The sequence below is a fragment of the Mesoplodon bidens genome (genome assembly GCF_964165515.1).
Source record: "Mesoplodon bidens genome assembly, chromosome: 9".
Classification (NCBI taxonomy): Eukaryota; Metazoa; Chordata; class Mammalia; order Artiodactyla; family Ziphiidae; genus Mesoplodon; species Mesoplodon bidens.
In genome coordinates, this window is record NC_138166.1 from 52308387 (window position 1) to 52335583 (window position 27197).

At 41.2% G+C, this 27197-nt stretch overlaps 1 protein-coding gene across 1 annotated transcript in view; it reads right to left on the reverse strand.

Moving 5' to 3' along the window:
* CDK14 (cyclin dependent kinase 14) overlaps positions 1 to 6963 on the reverse strand; it is a 591337-nt gene extending 584374 nt beyond the window's left edge. Inside the window, exon 1 of the mRNA XM_081243419.1 lies at positions 6396 to 6963. Within this exon, the coding sequence (XP_081099545.1) occupies positions 6396 to 6486 (91 nt within the window). The 5' untranslated portion in view covers positions 6487 to 6963. The remainder of the gene's footprint in view (positions 1 to 6395) is intronic.
* Positions 6964 to 27197: the final 20234 nt, after the last annotated feature.

The following is a 27197-nucleotide window of genomic DNA, read 5'->3' on the forward strand; positions in this document are numbered from 1 at the left end:
TTTGCTGGTCTATCATTATGCATGGTGGCTGGACCTCCCAAACCAGTTGTCAGGAAGACATCCACTCTGCACAGTGCCCAGAATGAGATTTTCATACTGCGAGAAGTTTAAGTTTGATGATGAAAGATCAAGTGTGTAAAATAAGCACTGCAGAAACGTAATTCAAACAGTTTCAACATGATAACTATTCTAACAAAGTATCACACCAAAGGAAACAATACATGTGGAATATTTTATAGGTACTAGCAAATACTTAAAATTTATTTTAAATATTCATGACTTCAGAATTGAAATTTTATTACTCTAAAGAGAAAGAGAAGTATTTCATATATATAGTTGGCAAACACCTAGTTCCTTAAACCCTACAATTATTTAGAATGTTTCAGATTAAGGAGAATACACAAAGGAGTGAATTTAGCTGAAAACACAAGTTGGAGAAATGTTTCAGAGGTACAGAATTGTGCAAAAGTGCTTACTGGTCTATACTGGGTAGTTCTATTCAGGATAGAAGTGCTTGTGTAGCTCTTACTTGGAAAGCTATGTTCTGACCAAAGCAATGGAAAACAAATTGTTTTGGCAGTTAGGCTCTGAGAGAAGTCCTGTGCCTAAACTGAAGCCATCGCATCAAAGCTTATATTATACTGTCTAGCAATCTTGCAAAGGTTGTTTTCTCTGTCATTCTATAAATTTGTCTTTTTAAAACATCAAGAAGTCTGTGGTTGTGGTGATGAGTTAAGGCAGAAAAGGGTAGGTCAAGGGAGATAAAATGTTTCACAAAGTTTAATTCTTAGTCTTCCCCTTTTGCCTAAGAAACTGATCTTGTAATAGTTTTCTCTACTTCCTTTATTAGAGAACCATTTCTTCCGAATGGAAAATAAGAAGACAGATCTTTGTCCCAGTTTCAAATGGTTTATCTTGCATTCAATTACTCACCCATATTACATAATGTATTTGACTTAATTTATATTAAATCTAAAATAACCTACTTTGGGGAATTCCCTGGTGGTCCAGTGTTTAAGACTCCACGTTTTCACTGCCAAGGGCACAGGTTCAATCCCTGGTGGAGGAACTAAGATCCCACAAACTGCTTGGTGTGGCCAAATAAATAAATAAAATAAAATAACCTACTTGGATAGAAAGGTAGAAGATCCTAGGTGATTCTTAATGGTGACATTTTAAATTTACAATATAAAACTTCTAATCCAGAAGGCTTTCTTTAAATATCAGTCAACAATGTTACTAAACTATACCTCTCACTCTCTCAACCCAAGGCGTGTCCTTTAATTAATATACTTGACTAGTGATTCCTTTATAAAATATTAGTGACCTACATAAATATAAACAAGTTGTTCCATCTTAAAAAAACCCAATTTTTTGGAATAGGAAATGATTAGCTCATTGATTTCAAATACAAAGTGAATTATTGTACAGCCTCATACCTCACTCATTTAACAAAGATTAAGGTAAAACACATTATGTTGCTGCCATGCAAAGTGCAAAGCTACAGCAGCAAGCTTATCATTCACAGCACAGACATTTAAATATATCTTCTTTACTTGGGACATGATAAAAGTTCTAGAGATTTAGCCATGGGTTTTCCTAAGCAAAGCAACCAGTAAGAACTACAGTTGATAACTTCTCTCAGGGAATTGCAAACAAGGAACGAAGACCCTCAAGTTCAGAGATTAGGAGAGTAGAAACCAGAATGTCTTTAACACCCAGACTGGACTATTTCTCTCTTGCCACCTAAGTCCTGCCAATTCCTCCAACATTCTGGATAAAGGGGTGGGATCTGTAGGTAGAAAGAAAAGGAGGAAATAGAAGGGTTGTTGCAGGTGTATTTCCTAAGATATAAAGAGCAGGAAGCCAGATTATCTCCCCCGTACACTATTCTCAAGCCTAGGACACCAGAGGGGAGAATATTTTAAGACCAAGAAGTCTACCCTTTCATTGAACTCTTCATTGCTAGATTGACACCTTGCATAGTTTCTTTTAAATGTTGTATCCTTTCCCTGAACAGCAGTCAGTGGTAACAAAAAAGACCAATTAAAGATGTCTTTGCCAAATATTTATCAGGTCATTGATGAATAAACTCTGACCTAGACAAGCACACAACATCTTATTGATTACATTCTCTGATTGTCATTAATTATTCATGTAATACAAACCCACAATTGTCTTCAAGGATATCATGGAATAACAAGCATATTACATTTTTCTGGGTTAACAAAGGGGCATATATTAAGCCATCTAAGATAATCAGGTATTCTATTCAGTCCTCTGCTCAGACATTGCTCCCTCCAGAAGTTTTTCCATGATCTCACCAAGACTAAAATGGTATCCCCTCCTATGTACTTCAACAGCAAATTATGCTAATCTTCATGGTAGAATTTGTCCATGCTCATTCACTGGCCTGTCTTCTCTTAAAGTCCTTGAGGACAGGGACCAGTAACAATGGTCACTGAATATGAATGCCAGCACAATATCTAGCACATAGGAGGTACTCGATAATTATTGGCAGAATTAATGAGTTGCACTTCAAAGGCAAAAGAATAGCATCTTACCCTTTGAGATACACTAAAGTTTTGGCATATGAAAACCATGTACTATTCTCTCTTATGAAAGAATCATAAATTCCATTTCACAGTTTTCAAATTAAAATCTTTTGAAACTACATTGGGAGAGGATATGGTACAATAGTTAAATTTTGCCTCTGAACCTTTAACCTTACATTTTTCTTTTTGACAGAATGGATTTATCAGGTGACAGCTGGACTCTAAAATTACACTCTTACAGAACAAGGTAACAAACCCCCAAATTCAGTGTAACCATAGCCTCTTCCTTTTATTCAGTTATCTCACAAACTGCATCTTTCAAAGAAATGGTATACGTAAGGTTCATCTCGTATATCGCAGAGTATAAACTTCCTTTCTCTAGAAGATCATCCAACTAAGTGTGAAGAAATGCATTCAAATGAATATGAAGAAATGTCAGTTCGACCTTAATCTTACACGAGATATTACAGAAAGCCTTTCTCCTTCTAGGCAATCATTCAAAAATAAAAAAGAAACAATGAAAGAAAAGAGGAAATGAATTTTAATATAAATCTTTTAAACAATTAAGTTCCCATTTGTCTTTGTTTATGCTAACCTAAATTTTAAAAAAAAGCGTGAGACAACTATAGTAATTCCTAATAAGTGAACACACTGACACTATTTAGCAGAAAACCATAAATACTCATTCCTGAAATCAATGGATGACTTTGAAATTCAATTACACCCATCGTATAAAAGAACCATAGCTGTGTTATAGTCACTCCCTGGCAGATGTAGTAAATTAGAGTGCTATGGCTTGAAAGCCAATGTGTTTTATTAGACCTTTTATAATATAGTAATCTCAGATCAGCTGTATTTGAGGTGGGCAGTGACAAAGTTGGCCTGATCTTTCATGTGTGAGTAAATTAAACATTAGCATTGTCGCTTTTGTATAGTTAGAATTTTTATTAATCTTTTATAATAATGGATTATTAATCCATAATTAATGAATATCATAGACTTTCAAAGATTGTCCTCATTTTCTATAGATGATCACTAATTTTTCATGGCTAAACGATGATACTGTATATTTTACCATATAACAAACTACACTTCTGAATCATACTAAAAAAGCAAAATAAAGTCAGTATGTTTATCTCAAAAGCCGGAGTAGATTGGTTAAAGGGAATGAATATACTGAGATGTTGGATTACTCAGCAGGAATAAACCACTCACTCTTTGATCGCCTCATGAAGTACCAACGAAGAAATGAGGAAGATAGGAGATAAACAGAGAAATCAGAAGGAATAATAACAGCCTCCAATATTGATCTTCACCATGTGACAGATATTGCACTAGATATTTTATGTATTTTATCTGGTCTAATCTTCACAACAACCTTAAGAAAACTGACAGATAAGGACTCTAGGATCTAAGGAAATTCTGCTAGTTGTTGCCCAAGGCACACAGCAGGCAAGGAAAATGGGATTCGAACCCAAATCAGCCTAACTCCAAAACCCATCCTGTTTTCAGGTTAGCCACACTGTAAAGTCAGTGGTCACTTCTCTTACTTCTCTTGCTTTCCACCTAGAAGATCCATACGTCAGCATGTTGTAATCACCAATAATGATAATAACACATTATGAACATCTATTGAGTCTTTATTCCATACAACACAGGACATTATATGCATTATTTCACTAAATGCCAATAACAAAACTGACTTGAAAAACTGAAGTTCAGAAGGTGAGGGACCTGTCCAAGGTCACTCCACTAGAAGCGGCAACACCAGAAATCCTAGTCCATCTGACACACAGCCCACACCTTTAAATCTATGCACTATGTAATCCCACAATAAAGCCTCAATTCAACAGCCTCCAGCACCTTAATAATCCTTAAATAATCAGATTGATTGCATGCTTTTTGATTTTACAAATAAAACTTCAAAAACTACAAAGATAACAAAGACTTACTTTCTGTAATGCTACTCTAATGAATGTCTTGAGCTTGTGATACAATCATAATCACTTAAAACCTCTTTATCTCCTTTTACAGTATTCCAGAATGAGATCTGCTATTCGAATCATGACCCTCCATCAATACAAGAAATAATCAGTTATGATCACTTCACTGTACTGTTTCTGAAAGGGAGGAAGTAAAATCTACTAGAACTTAGAAGACATTTTAACAAGAGCTGTAATCAAAAGGAATTTCACATCACTAAATCTCTGTAAGCTAGAAAATCCAATTAACTATAATACCCCATTTGCCAGCATTGTAGTTAATCTAAATTTTACTGATTGTCGATCAAAACCTTGAAATTACCTAAACATAAGGAATTTTTATATTAATGTCCTTGGTTTCTTACTGAGGTTCAATTGCAATGAATTATTTAACACAAAACTGGAAGAGTTCCAACAGAGACATTAGCATTAGTAAATATACAGTTAATGCCTTATAGAACAGGGCTTAATGGACTCCAGAACCCGCCTCTGTGATAGTTTGGGTCAGGGGCTGAAACATCCTCCTTAATAAAGCACAGCTACTCAACACCTTGCTTTCTCACACTCTTCTTGGCTTCAAACTTCATTTGAATGCAGGGGCTCTTCATACACATCCCTAACTCCTAAGAGTAAAATTGCAAATATCCCACACACAAAATAAGTAAAAACAGGGCTAAATATTGGTTTCACACCATAACTTTACAGTCATCTTGGGAAAGATTATGTATACCAATATGGAATTTTCAGTTAAAAGACAACCAAGAAAAGTAGGCTAAACATTTTTTTGACTTGAGGAAAGTTTGCATATTTCACGATGCACTTATACAATGATTTTTAAATGAATGGATGGAAGGACAAGGACAATACTCATATGCACTCCAGGGTTTTATTTTAAGGAATTAAGCACCTTATGCTTAATTTCCATTAACACCTTCATTAACATGGATGACATGCTAAACAAGTGAAACAAAGGCTAGAGGCTCCTTAGGGTCTCTGAGGGGTTATTTTGTACAATTTTCTTGCTGAAAGCAGTTACCTGTGTAAATGAAAGTTAAGACGTTAGAGAAGATAGCTACCGTCTTAAGGTTAAAAGGGGTTTTCATGGCCAACCCTAGAAATCTAACCACCCATTCCACGTGACACTGTTGTCACCCTGTTACAGTCCGTGACATGGATTTATTCTTAAATGTCCTAAACATTTCTCGGTCGGTTATCTGTCGGTCAATTGGTTGGCTGCGTTAAAGACAATAGCCTTGGTCTAGTAAATGGAAGAAGTTTGGGGGACTTATTCCTAAATGTTCAGACAAGTTCACGGCGCGAATTTCTCTGCAGCAATGGAAAGATTCAGAGGACTCGAGATTGAACGCCCAAATCTCGCTTTCGAGGACCCGAAGTACCGAACAAAAGGTCCCAAGGTATCTGTCCCACTTCTCTTTAGGTTGGATGTGTTAAACAATACCAAGGTACAAACTCAACATTTCACCAATTTACAAAGCTAAATTATTGACCAAACACCCAATACCAAAGCCTGCGTGCAAAAAAATTGGTGACCCAGGCGGCCGCGCCGCCTGTCCCCGGCGGGCGCGAAAGCAGGAGCGCTAGTGGCGAGGAGAGGGAACCCAAATTGTAGGCTTAAGATCATGCACAAATAAACCCTCAGGTCCTGAGGGAAAGAGGTGTCTCTCCTTTTTGTCGTCGCCCTCCCGCAGGTCCTGGGCACTGTTCCCTCCACCCTCCGCGCGCAGCGCCCCCCACGCCAGTCCCGGGTGGCCGCTGCACCGCCAGTGCCAGAAGCGCGGGGCCGAGGGCGCGGGCATGGGGGCGCCGGGCCGGGTGCCCGGGACAGCACGCCACTCACCAATGCGGCTGAAACTATCCGACAAAGTTCTCCGCAACTTCTTCATCTTGCCGATCTTCTCGGGCGGCTGCGGCTCAATGAGGTCGCACATCTGGGCGACACGGGGCTCGACCAACTTCCCCAAACTGGTCCAGAGCGAGCGCAGACAACGGCGAGGACGCGCGGCGCGGCGAAGGCGGCGCCTCCTCCTCCTCCTCCTCCTCCTCCACCTCCTCCTCCTCCGGCCGCGAGGCGACGCGCAGGGCTGGGGAGGCGAGCGGCGAGAGGCAGGCTGCACTCTGGCCTGGGCCGCGGCTGGACGAGCGGGGGCGTTCTACGTGGTGCCGGGGGCGGCCGCGATAGCCGCCGCCGTGGTGGCCCCGCGCCGCGCCGCCGCCGCCCGACTCATTTTCCCTCCTTTGTAACCGAGAGAAGCGCGGCCGGCAGCCGGCTGTGGGGGTGGCGCGGGCGGAGGCGGGGCGGGCCGGGGGCGGGCCGGGGACTAGGTGCGAGAGCCTGGGGTCGCCGAGGGCGCGGGGCGCGGGCGGGGAGAGTTTCGGGCGCTCGGGAGAAAAAGCCGCGGCGCGGAACCGCCAGCCGCCCCGCCCTCAACCCCCTCCCGCCGCCGCCGCCGCCGCCGCCGCCGCCGCCCCGCCTCCCCGCCTCCCCCTCGGCCAAGGCCCCCGGGCGCGGGACCCCGGAGCGAGCTCGGCCCCCCGCTCGGAGCCCGAGTCCTCTGCCACCCTCCCTGGCCTGCTCGCGACCCCGCGCTGCTCCCTCGGCTGCCAGCCCAGCCCGCGCGCTCGAGGACCCGGGCCCGCGGAGGGCCGCGAACGGGCAAGGCTGGGAGCGGGCCGCCACTGGGGACACGGTTCTCGCGCTGTGGGGAGGCCCCGAAAGGAAAGGGGCTGAGCCTAGATCGTTCATCGTAGTGGTTTTCTCCCTGCCGCAATCTCTTGTGAAAAGAGCTTGGAATTGGGGGTGGGGGGTTGGCCGAGACCAATGCCTCCGGGTCAGGGGAGTGGAAAGGCCTCGGGGATGCGCTCAGGTTTGACGGTGACTTTTTTTCTTCAGTTTTGCCAAGGAAACTGAAGGGAAAGAACTAAAGGGAAAGATGGGCCCGTTTCTTAGGAGAGTCAAGTGCAAAAGCAGAAGCGTCAACTGTAACTCCCCAAGGCAGGGCTAGTGCTCTGTTTCCTTCATCTCTCTGTCACACTGAGTGACGGACGGTAATGTAGCTGATTTCTGAAATGAATACCCAGTTCTGTAGTAAATAGCAAACAGAGGGCCTTAGTCTATTTACCATTTTTAGAATATATTTCTAAACTGGAAGACTCAGACTCTAAACATTCTGACCTCCTCGTCCCCTACCTCAAAAAAGCAACTTTAAAAAGCGGGGCGGGGGGGGAGGCTTTATAAAATCCCAGAATCTACAGTTCGGGCAGCAAACACACATCGTCTTCATTCTGCTAAAACACGATGCAGCAAGCCTCCAAAAGTCAGTCTCCCAGGGGAGAGAGAAGGAAGATGGGGGAAAGGCTGAATGTGTTGATTTGGGGCCAGCAAACTCCTTATGAATAGAAATGTAGTAATCTTGAGTCATCTGGCTGTGTAAGTAAAAAGAGCTTGTGAGCGTGTGACAATGTTGTTTGGTTTAAAGGAAGTTTTGGGGAGTTTATGTTTTATTAATAGATTTTTATCTGAAAACAAAAACTAGCCCCCTGCCTTCCTTAAATTGTGAGGTAGAACACTTTGATTTGTTCTGCTCTGCACTGAGCACATTATAGGGACTTGATAAATTGCAGCTGATTAAAGCCAGGAAGTCAAGCCAAGTGGGGGCAGAGGAGGGTGGGGAATTCCTCAAGAAAGTCCGTATGACTTAAAATGGATGTTGAGTCCTGGGGACTATAACTAGATATCACTGACAGCACCAAGCATGGCCTCAGAAAGGAAAAAGTTTGACTTTCACCACCTACTCAGGTTAGTTAGGGAGAAAGGTATCAGCAGCTTTGAATGAAAAGACAAAAGCAACCAATCAAAATACTGATGGGTTCTACCTGTCAACAAAGATGAAGAAGTAGTCATTAACTGAATGAACTTTGACAACTATACATCTGTGGCTGTCCTATTAATCATATTATTCACTCTGATCATGGCTGTTTCATATATACGTGTGTGTATGTGAGAATATATATAATATATTCATATTCTGTTTTACCTTCCCAGTGTTTAGTATTATTGACCTTTTAAAAGATAAACTTCTGTTTGAATAAATTATGGTATATGCATACTATGGTACAACAGGTAAACGTTTTCAAAAATGAGATAGACCAATATGTATTGTGTAAATATGTCTAGAGTAAGTGAAAAAAAGTTTACCATTAACCCGTTTTCATATTTATAAGAAAAAATTAGACATGTATATGTTTCTATGTGCTTAGAAAATTTCTGAAAAAGAAGAGAACAACAAACTGTAAGTGTGTATACCCAGAATACAGTTAAGTCCCCTACATATGAACAAGTTCCGTTCCGAGACCACATTTGTAAGTCCAACTTGTTTGTAAGTCCAATGAACTTGGACTTGGAGGAAGAGGAGCTGAGAGATGGTAGAGCTGAAGGATCGTTTGCAATAGGAGATGGAGGGCAAGATGCAATTTCACTCATGCCTGATGTTGACGGCACTGGTTTTGGTTCCTTGCTGGATTCAATTCTATCTACCCTCTTGAAAAAACGATCCAGTGATGTCTGGGTAGAAGCTCTTTTTCTCGTCATAGATGACGTGGTAGCACTGGATTGCATTCTGAAGAGCTGCTGCAACCTTCATGTATCCTCCTATGTTCAGGTCCTGTGCCTCAAGAACTAACAGTGCCTCCTCAAATGAAGAAAATCCCCTTGCCATTTCCTGCATCATGAATCTCTTTGGTTCTTCAGTTACTTCTTCTTCCTCTTGTCTCTCTTTGTCCTTTCTCTGGGCCTCCAGTTCCATCAGTAAGCTCCTCATGTTGCACAGCAAAGAGTTCAATGAAATCGTCCTCTTACAGATCTAGCTTGAAATAAAGACACTGTACTACTGTACTCTATACAGTACTGTAAAGTACACAAAAGCACAACCACTTGTAGAGGATGCACACACGTGACAATGTATGCCAGACACATGAACTAACTTACGTGATGAGACATGCGAATACATGTTCGCATCTTTGAAAGTTCAGAACTTGAAGGTTCGTATGTAGGGGACTTACTGTAGAGAGAACATTTTCTTTGTACTTTGTACCTTTAAGTATAATTTGAATGTTTTATCCCCCCAAAATGCATTGTTTATAATAATAGAAATAGTAATTTAAAACAAACATAATATTTACTTCATTTTTACCTATCCCACTCCAAAAAAATTTCACCTAATTACAATGGTATACCTTGCAGGAGAAACAGTTGTTAGTAATGGACCAAGTAAACCTTGGCAATTATGAATAACCAACTCCCAGCACATGCTTATCTGCTTCCTTTGTTGTTTATAAATTAAAATGGCTAATTTTGCAAGAAACTGATACAAAGAAGGAAATTTTTAACTGGATGCTTTTAATATATGTACACTTATGTTATAGGATTCAACTTTTTTTTTTTTTGGCCATGCCGTCCAGCTTGTGGGATCTTAGTTCCCCAACCAGGGATAGAACCTGTGCCCCCTTCATTGGAAGCCCAGAGTCCTAACCACTGGACCACCAGGGAATTCCCAGATTCAACTCTTTATATGGTTATTTGTTTGACATTTGCCTTCATCTTAGATTGTAAGCTCCCTGAGGGCAAGGGCCCTAGATACAAAAGGTATAATGCCTGTTTCATAGTGGACGTAAATTAAATGTTTGTCAAATGATTAGAGAATATATTGCTGCCACTGAGAAGTAATGTGTTCTCCTCAGAAACAAAGATGACTATTCAGCATCTGTGTGGCATATGTATTTTCAGTGGGAGGATGGATCTGTGCCAGTTCTCCATCTGAACTTCTCATTCACAAGGTTATAGTTTTGGCTGGCCTGAATTAAAGGTGCAGTGTCTGCCTATAAACAGATAAACTTACCGAGGGGCTGAACCCAGCATGGGTTGAACTGAATCGAATTCATCAATTAAAGTATGTGTGTGTATTAATTAGACCTAGAGTAACAGCAGCAGTGGCTGGAGACCCAGGACTCATGGGTTTTCGTCCCTACTCTATCACAAAGTGTTGTGTGGCCTTAGACAAATAAGTGATTTACACACTTTCTTCCCTGTAAAATGAGAGTCTTGAACTAGCTGACCTCTAGGGTCATGCATAGCGGCCAAATTCTAAGTTGAATGGTGAAATTTCTGCTCTCCCAGCTTAAACACTGTGATATATTAATGAAGAGTAATTAATACACAAATAGGAGAGACAAGGATCCACTGATAAAAATTATGAGAAATTTAAGATACATTATTTCTAGTCATGTTACACATAAATTATGCTTTTCTTATGAATGGATCTTGTCCATATAAGAAAAATAGCAGGCTCATATACTGGCAGTAAATTTTAAGGGAATGAATCCTAATCTAAATTAGATGAAATACAGAGGATTTGATTAGAATCTAAAGTACCAACAAAAGCAGAAGCCGATTTACTGACCTGAAATAGTATCAAAAGATATTATCAGAGAAAAGAAATCTATGAAAAAAGGATGCCAAGGATGTGGGGACTAGAGTTGGGAAGTGAAGTTAAAGTGAAAACATATGTTAATTAATGTAAAATTTTAGAATTTAGCCAGTGTAGATAGCTAAAGATTAAGACATATTGTTGACTGTAATTACTAAAGTGGTAGAAACTAACGTAATTAAATATACTCTTAGAACTCTAAACAGTTACCCTAGTTAATTATTTTTTAACACTTTATTTTTTAATTTTCTTTTACTAAATAGAAATCTAATTAGTCCAATTACTAAAATGCAAGCATTTACATTAGAAAATGAGTTCTCTTCAATCAAAATTATGTAACAAGAATTTAGCACTTGACAAAATTCTGTAACATGTCACATGACATAGCTATAACTTTTTATGTTGTAGCAACAGGTACTTATGTCAAGACTTCAGATTTTATTAAAGGACAATCTAAATAGTAGAGTCCAGATATAAGACATGAAAAGGACCTCATGAATGGTGGTTAAAACAGGATAAAAGCAAGGTAAAATATAATGCTCCAAGTGGCCTCTACATTTTGGTAAATGATAGAACTATCTGAGAAAAATTATTTTTACTTTGAAGAAAGTTATTAAACTACATTAATTTAAAAACATTAACAGATGCATGATGTATGCAATGTACTTTCAAACAGTTCGGAAAAAAATAGACATACGTAGAGTGGAAAAGATCAATAGAGAAAGCATACAAAAATGATAAAGCAAACAGTACAAAATGTTAATAGGCAAATCTAGGTAAAGGGTATATGTACGTTCTTTGTGCTATTCTTTTTTTTTTTCTTATTAGTCATCAATTTAATACACATCAGTGAATACATGTCAATCCCACTCGCCCAATTCATCACACCACCACCACCACCACCACCCTGCAACTTTCCACCCTTGGTGTCCATACGTTTGTTCTCTACATCTGTGTCTCAATTTCTGCCCTGCAAACTAGTTCATCTGTAGCAATATCTAGGTTCCACATATATGTGTTAATATACGATATTTGTTTTTCTCTTTCTGACTTACTTCACTCTGTATGACAGTCTCTAGATCCACGTCTCAACAAATGACCCAATTTCGTTCCTTTTTATGGCTGAGTAATATTCCATTATATATATGTACCACATCTTCTTTATCCATTCATCTGTCAGTGGGCATTTAGGTTGCTTCCATGACCTGGCTATTGTAAATAGTGCTGCAATGAACATTGGGGTGCATATATTTTTTTGAATTATGGTTTTCTCTGGGTATGTGCCCAGTAGTGGGATTGCTGGTCATCTATGGTAATCGTAATTCTATTTTTAGTTTTTTAAGGAACCTCCATACTGTTCTCCATAGTGGCTGTATCAAGTTACATTCCCACCAACGGTGCAACAGGGTTCCCTTTTCTCCACACCCTCTCTAGCATTTCTTGTTTGTAGATTTTCTGATGATGCCCATTCTAACTGGTGTGAGGTGATACCTCATTGTAGTTTTGATTTGCATTTCTCTAATAATTAGTGATGTTGAGCAGCTTTTCATGTGCTTCTTGGCCATCTGTGTGTCTTCATTGGAGAAATGTCTATTTAGGTCTTCTGCCCATTTTTGGATTGGGTTGTTTGTTTCTTTAATATTGAGCTACATGAGCTGTTTATATATTTTGGAGATTAATCCTTTGTCCGCTGATTCATTTGCAAATATTTTCTCCCATTCTGAGGATTGTCTTTTCACTGAGAAGTGCTCAGACTTCTCATTGTGGTGGCTTCTCTTGTTGCAGAGCACGGGCTCTAGACACGTGGGCTTCAGTAGTTGTGGCGCACGGGCTTAGTTGCTCTGCGCCCACATGCCTATTCTAATAAAGTGCTTACAAGCCAGAAAAAGTATCCATAGGATAACTATATTGATGATGTCGTTGGATATATCATGTTCCCTAGCTAAAATAGCTTACTATTCATAATTTTAAAATGTAACTAGAATAACTTGTGGCTTTATAATGGGCTACAAATTGATGATCTCATCTTATTTTAACCCATACTACTCCAAGAGACATTATCATTATCACTATGTTACACAAAGGAAATGGGCATAGACATGCCAAGTGACTATCCCCAAGAGGTTCCAGTTTTAGACTGAGACACACTTTGGCTACCAAAATCTTTTCTTTAATAAAGCATTTTTGTAGCACGATGTATGGCATTTTCTTTTTCTTTTGATATATTTTGGGTATAATTATGATTGTCCTTATTGTATAGAAAGGAACAATTTTGAAGAAGAGAGAGTGCAAGGAACTGGCCAAACTCAAACAGGTTTATGGATGGGTCAAAACTCCTAAACTCTAGCACTGTAATTTGCCTTTTTTTAACCTTATGGGAAGAAATTAGAAGTGTGTAATTAAAAGACATACAATTGGGGCTTCCCACGTGGTGCAGTGGTTAAGAATCCACCTGCCAATGCAGGAGACATGGGTTTGAGCCCTGGTCTGGGAAGATCCCACATGCCGCAGAGCAACTAAGCCCGTGCACCACAACTACTGAGCCCGCGTGCCACAACTACTGAAGCCGGCATGCCCTAGAGCCCGTGCTCCGCAACAAGAGAAGCCACCACAATGAGAAGCCCGCGCACCACAACGAAGAGTAGCCCCCGCTCGTCGCAACCAGAGAAAAGCCCAAGCATAGCAACAGAGACCCAATGCAGCCAAAAATAAAATAAATAAAAAATTTTTTAAAGATGTACAATTGACTTTGAAAAAGAGGCTCCTTTCTACTCTAATTGGTGTTTGTAAATGAACTAAACATTCTAAAACTATCACTTGAACCACTGTAGCATGTGTCATAAATGGATTAATATATTTTTACTCATAACTAATATTTAATCCAATATTCCTCACCTACGAAGATGAGTCATATCAAAATTAGTTGGTGTCTTAGTCTGTTTGGGCTGCTATAACAAAATACCATAGACTGGGTGGCTTATAAACAACAAAAATTAATTTCCCACAGTTCTGAAGGCTGGAAGGCCAAGACCAGGGTGCCAGCATGGCTGAGTTCTGGTGAGAACCCTCTTCTGGGTTGGAGATTGCCGACTTCTCACTGTGTTCTCACATGGCATGGCAAAAGGGGTGAGGGAGCTCTTCAGGGCCTCTTTTATAAGGACACTAATCCCATTCATGACAGCTTCACTCTCATAACCAAATCATCTCTCAAAGACCCTTCAAATACTGTCACATTGGGAATTAGTTTTCAGTGTATGAATTTTGGGTGGCGGAAGCAGGGAGGAGACACAAATATTCAGTCTATAGCACTTGGGTAGCATTTTCAAAGAACCACTATAGAACACCTTAGGCAGGGACTGGAGGGACAGGAGGAGGAAGGGGTACATATGGATTGGAGAAGCCTCCAAGGTGATTCCTGTACACCCCCCACCAAGTGAGAATCGCTGATTTAGTCCTTAAATAGCAACATGATGATAGTTACTTGATGAAAGTCAGATATAGTGAACAACACAGAAATACTCGTGAAGCATAAAAGACAATAAGGTTGGAGATGTAACATCCTAGATGTGTTTCAAACAGTAAAAAAGAAAACAGTATTAGGAGCCAGAAGATACTAATTCTCAGTTCTAGAACTTTCTCTCATGCGTTGTATAATATCACTAATCCTCTGCTTCCTAACTTATAAACCAGAGATAGACAATTATCCTGGTACGACCCACCTACAAATTTAAGAGAGCATTACCTCCTTTTCCTAATCAAGACTATTCTGATTTCTTCTAATTGCAAACCAAGAAAACAGGATAGGCCGATACAGTTGAACAGAAAGGATTGATTGAATCAGTTTCCAGTACTATCTCTGTTTTCTTTTCGTAAGCAAGTCCTTTCACTTGTCTTCATTTGTTTATTCATCAAATGCACATTGAGCACCTACTATGTCCTCGGCACTCTGCAAATGGCTGGATATACTGCAGTGAAAGAAGTGAAGCATGGTCACAACCCCTACCTCCACAGAGCTTACAGACTAGTGAGGAAAAATAAAAGGTGACCCATTTTAAAATAGGGGAAGGACTGAGTGGTATGGATACCCCACAGCAGAGAGATTTCACCCTAATCTGAGGGTCATAGACATCCTCTCTGAGCAATCACACCTAAACTGAGACCTGAAAGATCCATAGAGGCAGTCGGGGGGCAAACAGGAGCTCCTGGCAGAGGCATCAGCACTTGTGGGGGCCAGATGGCAAACGCAGAATGTGGTGCACTCAAGAAACTGAAAAGGTAGTCTGAGTATAGAATGGACATGAGATAAGGTTGGTGAATTCGACAAGGGCCAAAAGGTAGACACTTTAATAATCATACAGTAAAGACTCTGTATGCTTTAATTCCTATTAGAAATGTCAGACAACACTCATGGGAGTTTCTGTTCCTCCTGAAAACCCACTAAAACAATAATGAATGGATTTTTTTAAAGTATAAGTCCCCAGGCACATAGATAATAAAAGAAGAAACAGCACCAACACAATTTTGGAAGCTGGAAAAATTATGGTTGAGTAGCAACTCACCTGTCCGTCCCAAGAAAGCTGAATCCTAAGCCAGCAGTTGGCAAGGCTGGGAGGCAACCTACTGAAAGTTTATAACTGACTGTCAAGACACCTAACCTTCTTTCTTCACTTTCTTCCCATACTTCTGACCAACAGATTGCCCTACAGTGAAACCCACAGTTGACAAGCCAACCATGTAAATTGAGCTTGCCCAAAGCTTTCTAGTGCCTCTCTTCTAGATATGGGCAGACAGTCAAGAATCTCTATAGACAGTTGATGGAACATTCTAATAAGAAAGACAGAGGCCAAAACAAACTAACATAGAAAAGCAACAAAGAAGAAATAAAGACTATGCAGGAGGAAAACAATAACCTACCAATAATATCTTCAAAGATTCAAAAATAGTGAAATATTATAAGATAGTGCAGTCATCAAACAAGAACCAGATGGTATTAGTGTTTTTAAAAGTAGCAGCCAGAGGGCAAAAATGAACTCTTGGATATTAAAAATATCACAGTATAAAAGAAAAGTTCCAGTGAAGGTTTAAAATATAAAGTTGAGGAAACCTCCCAGGAAGTAAAACAAAAAGATAGAAAGAGAAGAAAAGATAAAAGATGAAAAAGGTACAGACTAGTCCAGGAAGTGCAATATCTGAATAAAGGGAGTTCTGGAAAGAAAGAAGAGAGAAAATGGAGGGGGGAAACTATTAAAGAACCAATTCAAGAAAATTTCCTACAATGAAAGGACATGACTGTCCAAATTAAAAGAGCCTATTGAGCTCCCAAGACAATGGATGAAAATAAACCTACATTGAGACACATCATTATGAAATTGCAAACCCTGTGGACAAAGAGAATATTCTAGAAACTTTCAAGAAAGAAAAACAGGATTCTAAAAAGAATCAGGTATCAGAATGGCTTCAGACTTCTCAACAGCTGCACTGGATGCTAGAAAGTAGTAGAAGGAAATGATTTCTAATGTAGAGTTCCCCAGTCAAATTATTGATTAAGTGGGAGGGCAGAATATAGATTTTTTTCAGACGTGAAAGGTCAAAAATACTATCTGACAGGTCCATTTCTCAGGGAGCTATGACAGAATTTATTCAACTAAAATAAGAAAAGAGAAAATGGAATCCAGGGAATGGGATTCTGATACATGAGAAAGTCAGAGTGATGGTGAAGGGAAAATCTAAGACCACAGAAGGAAGCCTAAAGATCAACCAATCTGCTGGACTGGAGCAGGGCAGAGGCCCTGGAGGAAGATCACCAAGAAAATGACATGGATAGAATGACTGGCATTTAAAGAATGTTGAAGGAAGATTTCTTAAAACTGGGGGTGGGGCAATTTGGGAATGTATTGATAAGTATACATCAATACATAGATCAGTCTGCCCAGAGGTGAGCATGATCTCCCACTTAGGAATTTATTTGTATGTCCAGACACATGAAACAATGCACCCACCCATGACTATAAATAAAGTATACTTAGTACTAATACTAAGCTAGGGGTTCCCAGCAGGGAAAAGGCTCATGCAGGAGTTTGATGAGAAAATGACAAAGGATGAGGGGTGGTTTGGGGCTTTCACTGTGGTTAAAAGGTGGAGCCAGCATGGTGGGGAATTACCCTAACATGGGCTAAAGTCTGCCCTGTTTGAAATTCCCATCAGCTCTTAGAGGTAAAGGCCTACACAAGTCTTCTCATCTTGGCTGCCCAGATGTGGGAAGATAGGGAAGAGGGATGGAGATTGAAAGCTTCCAATAGTCAAACATCAAAAATGGAGTTAGGCCTCTTTATTACAAAAACCAAGTTACAGGGGGGAAAAGTTATTAACTCAAAAAAAAAAAAGTTATAAAGGAAAAGTATTTGTAGCATAGTATTCTTTGGCTCAGATGTGAATAACATTTACAAAGTCATATCAGTGTAACTACTGAAGGCAACATAGTTAAGTCATGGCCATGTTGAGAAGATGAGGAATAAAAAGTGTTCCTGTATGTGGTGGGTATCATAGGGTTTAGTAAAAATAAGCTAAATCTTCATCTTCTAGAGTGGAAGTCACTGAAATTGTTTTAAAATAGCAATGTAAACATGTTCTTTAGAGATATGGAGATAATCCCCAAAGAATCAAGTAAAATAGTTGATAGCGGTTGCCCCCCGGGGAGGCTGAAGCACAAGAAATAGTGAACAGTGTTGTAGGAGAGGGTATGTTGGAGGAATCCTGTTTTGTTTGTTTGTAACAAGCCTGCCAGTATAACTTCTCAAACATATATAATTAAATTGCCCCCCAGATTTGACTTTATCTTAAAGGCAATAGGGAGCTACCCGTCACCTTGGAGCTCTAAGCAATGAGGCTCCGAGCAGGATAGTGAGATCAGATTTGCATTTTATTAAGATTACTCTTGGGGCTTCCCTGGTGGTGCAGTGGTTAAGAATCCGCCTGCCAATGCAGGGGACATGGGTTCGAGTCCTGGTCTGGGAAGATCCCACATGCCCATGCACCACAACTACTGAGCCTGCACTGAGCCCACGAGCCACAACTACTGAGCCCATGTGCCACAACTACTGAAGCCCGTGCGCCTAGAGCCCGTGCTCCACAACAAGAGAAGCCACCTCAAGGAGAAGCCTGCGCACCACAACGAAGAGTAGCCCCTGCTCACCGCAACCACAGAAAAGCCCACACGCAGCAACACAGCCAAAAACAGAAAACTAAAAAAAGATTACTCTTGTTACTTTGTGGAGAAGAAGTAGAGGAAGGAAAGAATGGACACAGTGGTGCCTATAAGGAAGCTTAGCTAGTCTAGCCTGGCATCTAGACAGGAAGTTGGCCTGGACTCAGGTATGGCAACAGGGGTAGGTAGAAGTATGCAGATTGCGACTGATTGGATTGTGGGATGGAAGAGGGAGGACTCAAGACTGATACATACTGCATTTTCTGGTTTGAACAATGGGTGAGTGGGGAGCCGTTTATTAAAATAGGAAATTCAGAAGAGGAGCAGGTTTGGATGAAGTAGAATGATTTTAGTATTGGATATTCAATAGCTGAATGGCTATAAGGCCATTGCAGATACAGCCTGGAGCTCCGGAGAGAAAGCCAGGCTGGTGATGGAGATTTGGAATCAGCAGCATAGAAATGACAATGGAAGTCCTGGGAGTGGGTGAGATTGTTCAGGGAGTGGGCATAGAGTAACCAGCATCAAAGACAGAGACTGAACTAATATAAACAAGGGAAGGGGAAGAGCAGTAAGCAAAGGGGAGTAAAAGGGAGTAGGCAGAGAGGCAGTAGAAAGTTCTGTGTACTACAGAAGTCAGGCAGGAGAATGTTCAACAGTATCCAAGGAGCCGAAAGGGAACACATACACTGGAGAGGCAAAGAGGAGGGACTGTTAGTAACCGTGACAAGAGCAGTGTCTGTGAAGCAGTGGGGCAGGTTGAAGAATACATGGCAGCCAAGGCACTCATTTTAATCACTGTTTAAAAGATAATAACAGGAAATTTTCTTGAGTGCTTTTATGGGTGGGATACTGACTTAGGTACTTTACCTACATTATCTCATTTAATTCTCAAAACAACATCATCTCTACAAAATAGATGCTATTGTTGACAACCACATTTTTCAGATGAAGCACCTAAAGTTTAAAGAAGTTAAGCAGTTACTCAAAAGGATAGAGACAGTAAGCAGACAGGCTGGAATTTGATCTCAAAGAGTCTGACTCCAGATCGTACACTCTTTTTTTTTTTTTTTTTTTTGCGGTACGCAGGCCTCTCACTGCTGTGGCCTCTCCCGTTGCGGAGCACAGGCTCTGGACGCGGAGGCTCAGTGGCCATGGCTCACGGGCCCAGCCGCTCCGCTGGCATGTGGGATCTTCCCAGACCGGGGCACGAACCCGTGTCCCCTGCATTGGCAGGCTGACTCTCAACCAATGCGCCACCAGGGAAGCCCCAGATTGTACACTCTTAAACACTGCACTATACCCTCTAAATGATCTGCCAAAGATAACATTATCACTCATCTATTCAACCAATCTGCTGTGTGCCAGGCACTATTCCAGATGTTGGTGATCCAACAGTGTACAAGACAACGCTCCTGCCCTCATAGATCTTACTTTTTAGTGGAGGAGATAGCTAGTAAACAAATTTAAAAATGCATGTGTACTTTCAGTGTTTAGTGTAATGAATACCAAGAGATCACTCTGGAGAGTGGCTAGAGAGGAGAGCTATTTTAGGTCACAGGCCTTCCTGAGATGACATTTTGGCAAAAACCTAAATGAATTCAGGGACTGAGGCAGGAGAAGATACATTCCAAGCTGAAGGAGGCTGAAGTGCCACAATCCTGAGATGGGGGCGGGGACGGGGGGGCGCAGAATGAGTGAGGGGGAAATTGGTAGGTCAGATAGTTGGTAGGGAAGGTGGGGCTGCATCAAGCTCAGCCTCAGAGATAAGAGTTTAGCTGTTGTTTTGGGAGTGATAAGAAGTCAGGGGGATTTTGAGCAGGATAACGACAAACTCTGACTCACATTATATTGATATTAGCTTGCAATAAAGCCTGGACTTTGGATTCTGTGACCATCACCCTTTCCATATTCTCTAGAATTGATGTGCTATGTGGCTACTGAGCCCTTGAAATGTGACCAGTCCAAACTGAGATGTGCTCTAAATGTTAAATGCACACCAGATTTCAAAGACTTAGTACCAACAAAAGAATGGTATAGATCTCATGGCCAATTTTTTACATTCATTATATGTTGATACGATAACATTTTAGATATATTGGGTAAAATATAATATTCAAATTAATTTCACCTATTTCTTTTTACTTTTTTTAAAAAGATGTGGCTACTAGAAAATTTTTAATTACTATTTCTGTGGCTCATGTTATATTTCTTTTGGATAGCACTGGTCTAGACAACTTCCCTTCTGTTTTCGGCTTCAGCATGTTATAAAGACAAATGACATAACTTGTGTAGGGCTCTTTGAGTTTTCTTAAGGAAACATATTATGTAACAACAAGACAAATTATCAAGGATGATAGTTGGCCAAAAAATGTACTGTTCTTTATAGGCCAAAGATAATGTTACTGACTTGATCATGGTTTTGTGTTGTTTTTCCAACAGTGCTGATAAGTTTACACAAAGTCTTCTGTAATGTTTCTCTCCCCACCCATTCCACCCCCTCCTTGTGCTCTCTTATGACCGAAACAGCATGTTTTTGGAATACCTGGCCCAGGTTAAGAATGCAGTTCTCAGCCATGGAAATTTTTCCCTGCACGAAGCATTCAGTCTTGTATAGGTTTGAACCTCAGCTTATTTAACATGATATTCTAATTATCTGGTCTACGCAAGCAAGCAGATCCCAAATGTCAGTGATTATATCTGTAATCATAGTTATAGAATACTTCGGCTCTTTTATATTTAATTCTAAATATGGTCAATTAGAATGTACTATTTAGGACTTCCCTGGTGGCACAGTGGTTAAGAATCCTCTTGCCAATGCAGGGAACACGGGTTCAAGCCCTGGTCCGGGAAGATCCCACATGCCGTGGAGCAACTAAGCCCGTGCACCACAACTACTGAGCCTGCGTTCTAGAGCCCACGAGCCACAAGTACTGAGCCCGCCTGCCACAACTACTGAAGCCCGCACACCTAGAGCCCGTGCTCCATAGCAAGAGAAGCCACCGCAATGAAGAGTAGCCCTTGCTCGCCGCAACTAGAGCAAGCCCATGCACAGCAATGAAGACCCAACACAGCCAAAAATTAATTAATTAATTAATTATTTTATAAAGGGGAAGGACACCTAATTAAGTCATCAAGATGAGAGATTACTAAAAATAATAATGATGATATATTACCATGTAATTTTTGGTATATAACTGAGAAGAATTCAAAGAACTGAGTCCCACTGCTATCACAAAACTCCATCAGGGGCTTCCCTGGTGGTCCAGCAGTTAAGACTCCACACTCGCAATGCAGGGGGCCCAGATTCAATCCCTGGTCAGGGAACTAGATCCCACACGCATGCCGCAACTAAGGACCCCACATGCTGCAACTAAAGATCCCACATCCCGCAACTAAAAAAAAAAAAACATCCTGCATGCCACAACTAAGACCCTGCACAACCAAATAAATAAATACATATATTTTTTTAAAAACCTCCATCATTCCTATTTACTTATTTAGGTGAAGAGCTTCTCAGCACCTCTATTTGCCAAATCATACATTCAACATTGACACTAAATCCTGTATATTTATCCCTGGATACATGGGGGAGAAAGGCTTTACTCATCTCATTAAGATCTGCAATTCCAATACATTTTACATTTTATGTTTAATAATTATTCATCAGTATTTGCAATATATTTATGATGTTTTGAGAAATTGTGCAGAATTTTCTAACACTTAGAACCTTATGATCACGGGAGATTTTAAATTACTTCCATATTTCTGTTGCAGAGGAGTATGTTATTCATGAAATATTTTAAAGTGTAAAATATATATTAGGAAATGGAATGGAAATACAATTTCAGAAGAAAAGTGAACCAAGAAGAACTTATTTATGTGTATTTTAAAAGTATTATGGGGCATCACATTGCTATAATATTTAGATTCTACTGGACAGATTCAAATAGAGATGTGACCGTTTATTTTTTATTTATTTATTTTTATTTATTTATTTTTTTTGCGGTACGCGGGCCTCTCACTGTTGTGGCCTCTCCCGTTGCGGAGCACAGGCTCCGGACATACAGGCTCAGTGGCCATGGCTCATGGGCCCAGCCGCTCCGCAGCATGTGGGATCTTCCCGGACCAGGGCAGGAACCCGTGTCCCCTGCATCGGCAGGCGGACTCTCAACCACTGCGCCACCAGGGAAGCCCGACAGTTTATTTTTAAATGTCATTATTCATAATATACTGGAATATATACCTATATGTACATATATATATACGTAACCTAACATGATAAAAATTTTAGGCATCAACTTAAAAATGTGGTGAGGAATGAATTACTTCTTGAAATATTTTAGGAGTACTTGAATGAACATGTCTGGAGACAATGAAAGGAGAAAATTGTGTTAGACAAGAAAATGATGAAGGAAAGAACAGGCCAGCTGTTGAGACTGACTGCACAATGAAATATGATGACAAAGGACCTGTCTACTCACATTTGCTTTTGTGTCCTTTATCAAAGAGAAAGATCTAACGAGAATGACTGAATGGACATTGTTAAAGAGGAAGAGAAGTTCAAGATGGAAAAAGAAATTGTAACAGTGTACCCATCTCTTTGACAGCCAACAGAAGGTGGTGAGACTAGCAAGGATTTGAGTCCACCAGGACTGACTCAGAATTCTGACTCTGCCAGTATTAGTGATGTGACCATGGCATGATGCTTAACCCACCTCATCTGTATAATGGGCATAAAGCGATTTACCACATAGGGTTAAATTTCATAAATTTCAATGTAAAGTGCTTTGCATAGAGTCAAGCATAGCCATACATAAATAGTGGCTATTTTAATTATTATGTAGCTGTGGGCCTTGGAGCAACTTATCCTACTTAAGTCTCACTTTCCTCCTCCGTAACACAGGAATAATAACATCAGCCTCCTAGGGTTACTATGAGGATTAAATTGATAATAAACCTGAGAGCACTTATAACACAAAGAAGGCATTCAATAAATATTAGTTCTTTTCACACCCCTTCCTTCTAGCTTCCTATTGATTTAGACAATCCTATGGTATACCTGATGGGATGTCATGAAAAAGAGTCTAATACCAAATACCTGTTTCTAGAATAGTACATTACTTTTATTGTGTGTACTAATAAAAAGAACTAAAACTGAAATGATTCTCTTTCTTGTTAAGAGACCAGGGTCTCATATTACAAATGACTCTATCCTTGTGGATATGACCTTTCTGTTTTACTAGCAAATCTCATTAATGACAAAATTATTTTCCTGAAGTTGTGGAAGATAAATATACTGCTGATCTATGACCATGTAATCAATCCTCTCACAAAGAGGACCGCCTCACAAAGAAAAAATTCTTTCCAAGTGTTTCCTTTTCTCTCATGAGTGAAAGAACAAAGCATTTATTAATCTATGGGAATAAATACTGTTGATTAATGTGATTCACATATTTTGAATGGTACCAAATATGCCCTCTCTTTGCAGCTTTGTGTACAAAACAAAGCCTGGTTTAAGATGAGCTAGGATGCCCGGGAGGGAGTTAGGGAACCAAGTTTCACTGAACAGGCAGGAAATATGTCTAAAGCCACTTCCTCCATTTTAATCTGTGGGGTAATGTCAATTTGGTTCTTTTCAGAAATAATCCGAATAGTTGCTGTCCCTGTTGAAGAGAGGGGTGTAATGCCTCTGAATAGTAGTCCAAATGCATAGGAAGGCCCTATACCAGCCAGGATCCCAGCAAGAAACAGATGGCACACTCCAAAGGAGTGAAAGAAGTATCATTGAACCCGGATAATGGCTATGTGGGCATCTATTATACTAGTTTCTCTATATATGTCTATGTTTGAAATTGTCTATAGTAAAATATATGAAAACGGAGGCGTGTAAAAGAGGGACTGATGATGGGCTTCCCTGGTGGTGCAGTGGTTGAGAGTCCGCCTGCCGATGCAGGGGACGCGGGTTCGTGCCCCGGTCCGGGAGGATCCCACATGCTGTGGAGCGGCTGGGCCCGTGAGCCCTGGCCGCTGAGCCCACTCGTCCGGAGCCTGTGCTCCACAACGGGAGAGGCCACAACAGTGAGAGGCCCGCGTACCGCAAAAAAAAAAAAAAAAAAAAAAAAAAGAGGGACTGATGAAAGTGATTGACAAAGGTGTGGGCAGAGGTTAAAGGAAAACAAGGGAAGGCAATACCTCCCTCCTTCCCCTCCGTACCCCTTCCCCTCACCCGCACAGGACTGGCAAGAGTGGCAGGTGCTACCAGCCTCAGGCTTGAAGGAGCGAGGGAGAGGGACCAGCTCTGGGCACCCAGGGAGACCTGTAGCTGTAGAAAAGGGCCACCATCAGGAATTGTGGCCTTGGGTGGAGGAACTCAGACACCGTTAACCAAGTACATAAATTTGTGAAGCCCAGTGCAAACTGAAAAATCAAGAAAAATATGTAATTAAAGGTCATGAAATATAAAACTTCAGCTTTTCTTCCACAGTCTTTCCTTCCCTCTCACTTGACTGGTCATGTTTTAAATTTTTTCCATTTAACACCATTTAAAATAAAGAAAAGAATTAAAAGTTATCAGCACAAACTTTACCACTTACATTGTGCAATGTCAGTTTTGGGGGGGTTTTGGGGTTTTTTTTGCGGTATGTGGGCCTCTCACTGTTGTGGCCTCTCCCGTTGCGGAGCACAGGCTCCGGACACGGAGGCTCAGCGGCCATGGCTCACAGGCCCAGCCGCTCCGCGGCATGTGGGATCTTCCTGGACCGGGGCACGAACCCGTGTCCCCTGCATCGGCAGGCGGACTCTCAACCACTGCGCCACCAGGGAAGCCCACAATGCCAGTTTTAAATGCAATACAAGAGCATTTAACTTGTATGCAGAATCACCAAAATTATCCAATTCATATTTCAAAGTTCATACATAACATATGCATTTTTTTCTTGCTGGAACAGTGGAAACACCCCTCAAAACTAACTCAACTATTCCATTTAACTTCTTTATACACACACATTGTACCAACACTGTCTGCCTTTGGCTGACTAATGAGTAAAGAGCGACTGAAAGGAAAAGGAACTATGGATTGTCCTGTCTTCCCTTTCCTTCTATGGCATCATTTTTAGTGTAAGTGGTTGGCTAATATAGGAAAGTAACATGAGTAAGAAAGGATATGATAGAGCTCCTTGGTTAGTTGGGTTTCTTAGGATGCCACAGCCCTTTGTTTGTTTGTTTGCTCTGGTTCAAGTGGAAGGAGAGGCATTTCGGGCTTAATCAGTCGCAGAGGTTTACCTTGACCTTGCTCTGAGTCTCAATGAACTCCCAAGTGTCATGGATGCACAGAAATGCTATGCCCGTGGAACACTGGAAATGCTGTATGCTAATGGGGCAATCAGAAATGGCATACGTGTATCACATGTATCTCCTCTTTAGTAATCAGACTTTACTAACGAAACACACATTCAAAGATAAAACTAAGAATTTCAAAATGGTGTCAGCAGGGCTTCCCTGGTGGCGCAGTGGTTGAGAGTCTGCCTGCCGATGCAGGGGACACGGGCTCATGCCCCGGTCCGGGAAGATCCCACAGGCCGCGGAGCGGCTGGGCCCGTGAGCCGTGGCCGCTGAGCCTGCGCGTCCAGAGCCTGTTGCTCCGCAACGGGAGAAGCCACAAGAGAGAGAGGCCCGCGTACCGCAAAAAAAAAAAAAAAAAATGGTGTCAGCAAAGCATTAAATCAAATGCAGGACCCCTTTGAGTATGGGGCCCTATTGACTGCAGAGGTCACACACCCATGAAAGCTGCCCTGGTGCCAACCCATGGTCAGGCAAGGAAGAAGCCAGGAGAATTAATGTTCTTTCCTTCAGTCCTCCCACCTCGTGCACCACTTACAATAGGTCTTCGTACATGTGAGATATAACAGAAAATATACATATATTGGTCTCTACCCCCTAGTTCATGGTACAGAGCTCCTAAAACACTTTAATTTCCTAAGTGATAAGAGCTTAGGAGCATCCTGTGTTCTAAAGTTTGGTCTTTGACCCCAGTTCCTAAATCTTTTGGAATTTCCTGGATGATAGCAATGTCCTTTGTACTAAGAAGGTGACTCTTCTTTTTTTTTTAAACAACTCTGGATTTTTTTAAAATAAATTTATTTATTTATTTTTGGCTGCATTGGGTCTTCGTTGCTGTGCGCGGGCCCTTCTCAAGTTGCGGCGAGCGGGGGCTACTCTTCGTTGCGGTGCGTGGGCTTCTCATTGTGGTGGCTTCTCTTGTTGCGGAGCACGGGCTCTAGGTGCACGGGCTTCAGTAGTTGTGGCATCAGGCTCAGTAGTTGTGGCTTGCGGGCTCTAGAGTGCAGGCTCAGTAGTTGTGGTGCACAGGCTTAGTTGCTCTGCGGTATGTGGGATCTTCCCGGACCACGGCTCGAACCTGTGTCTCCAGCGTTGGCGGGAGGATTCTTAACCACTGCACCACCAGGGAAGCCCCTAATAAGGTGACTCTTGGTGGGCTCTTGGATGGGGCCTGGTCACCAGAAAGACCAAGCCATGATTAGAAGCTTGGAATTTTCAGCTCACCTCCCATTCTCTCAAGAGGGGAGAAGGGCTGGAAATGGAATTAATGGTCCATCATGTAGGCATAAAAATCCCAAAATATGAGGTTCTAGAGAGCTTCTATTTTAAGTTGTTGAATACGTGGAGATGCTGGGAGAGTGGAGCATTGGGAGAGGGCATGGAAGCTCCGTTCCCCTTCCCACATGCTTTGCCTTTCATATCTCTTCCATCTGGATGTTCATCTGTATCCTTTATCATACCCTTTAATAAACTGGTAAACATAAGTGTTTCCCTGAGTTCTGTGAGCTATTCGAGCAAATAATCGAATCTAAGGAGGTCAGGGGAATCTCTGATTTGTAGCCAAGTTGAACTCACGTTGTGGGTAACCTGGGGACCTACTACTTGTGATTGG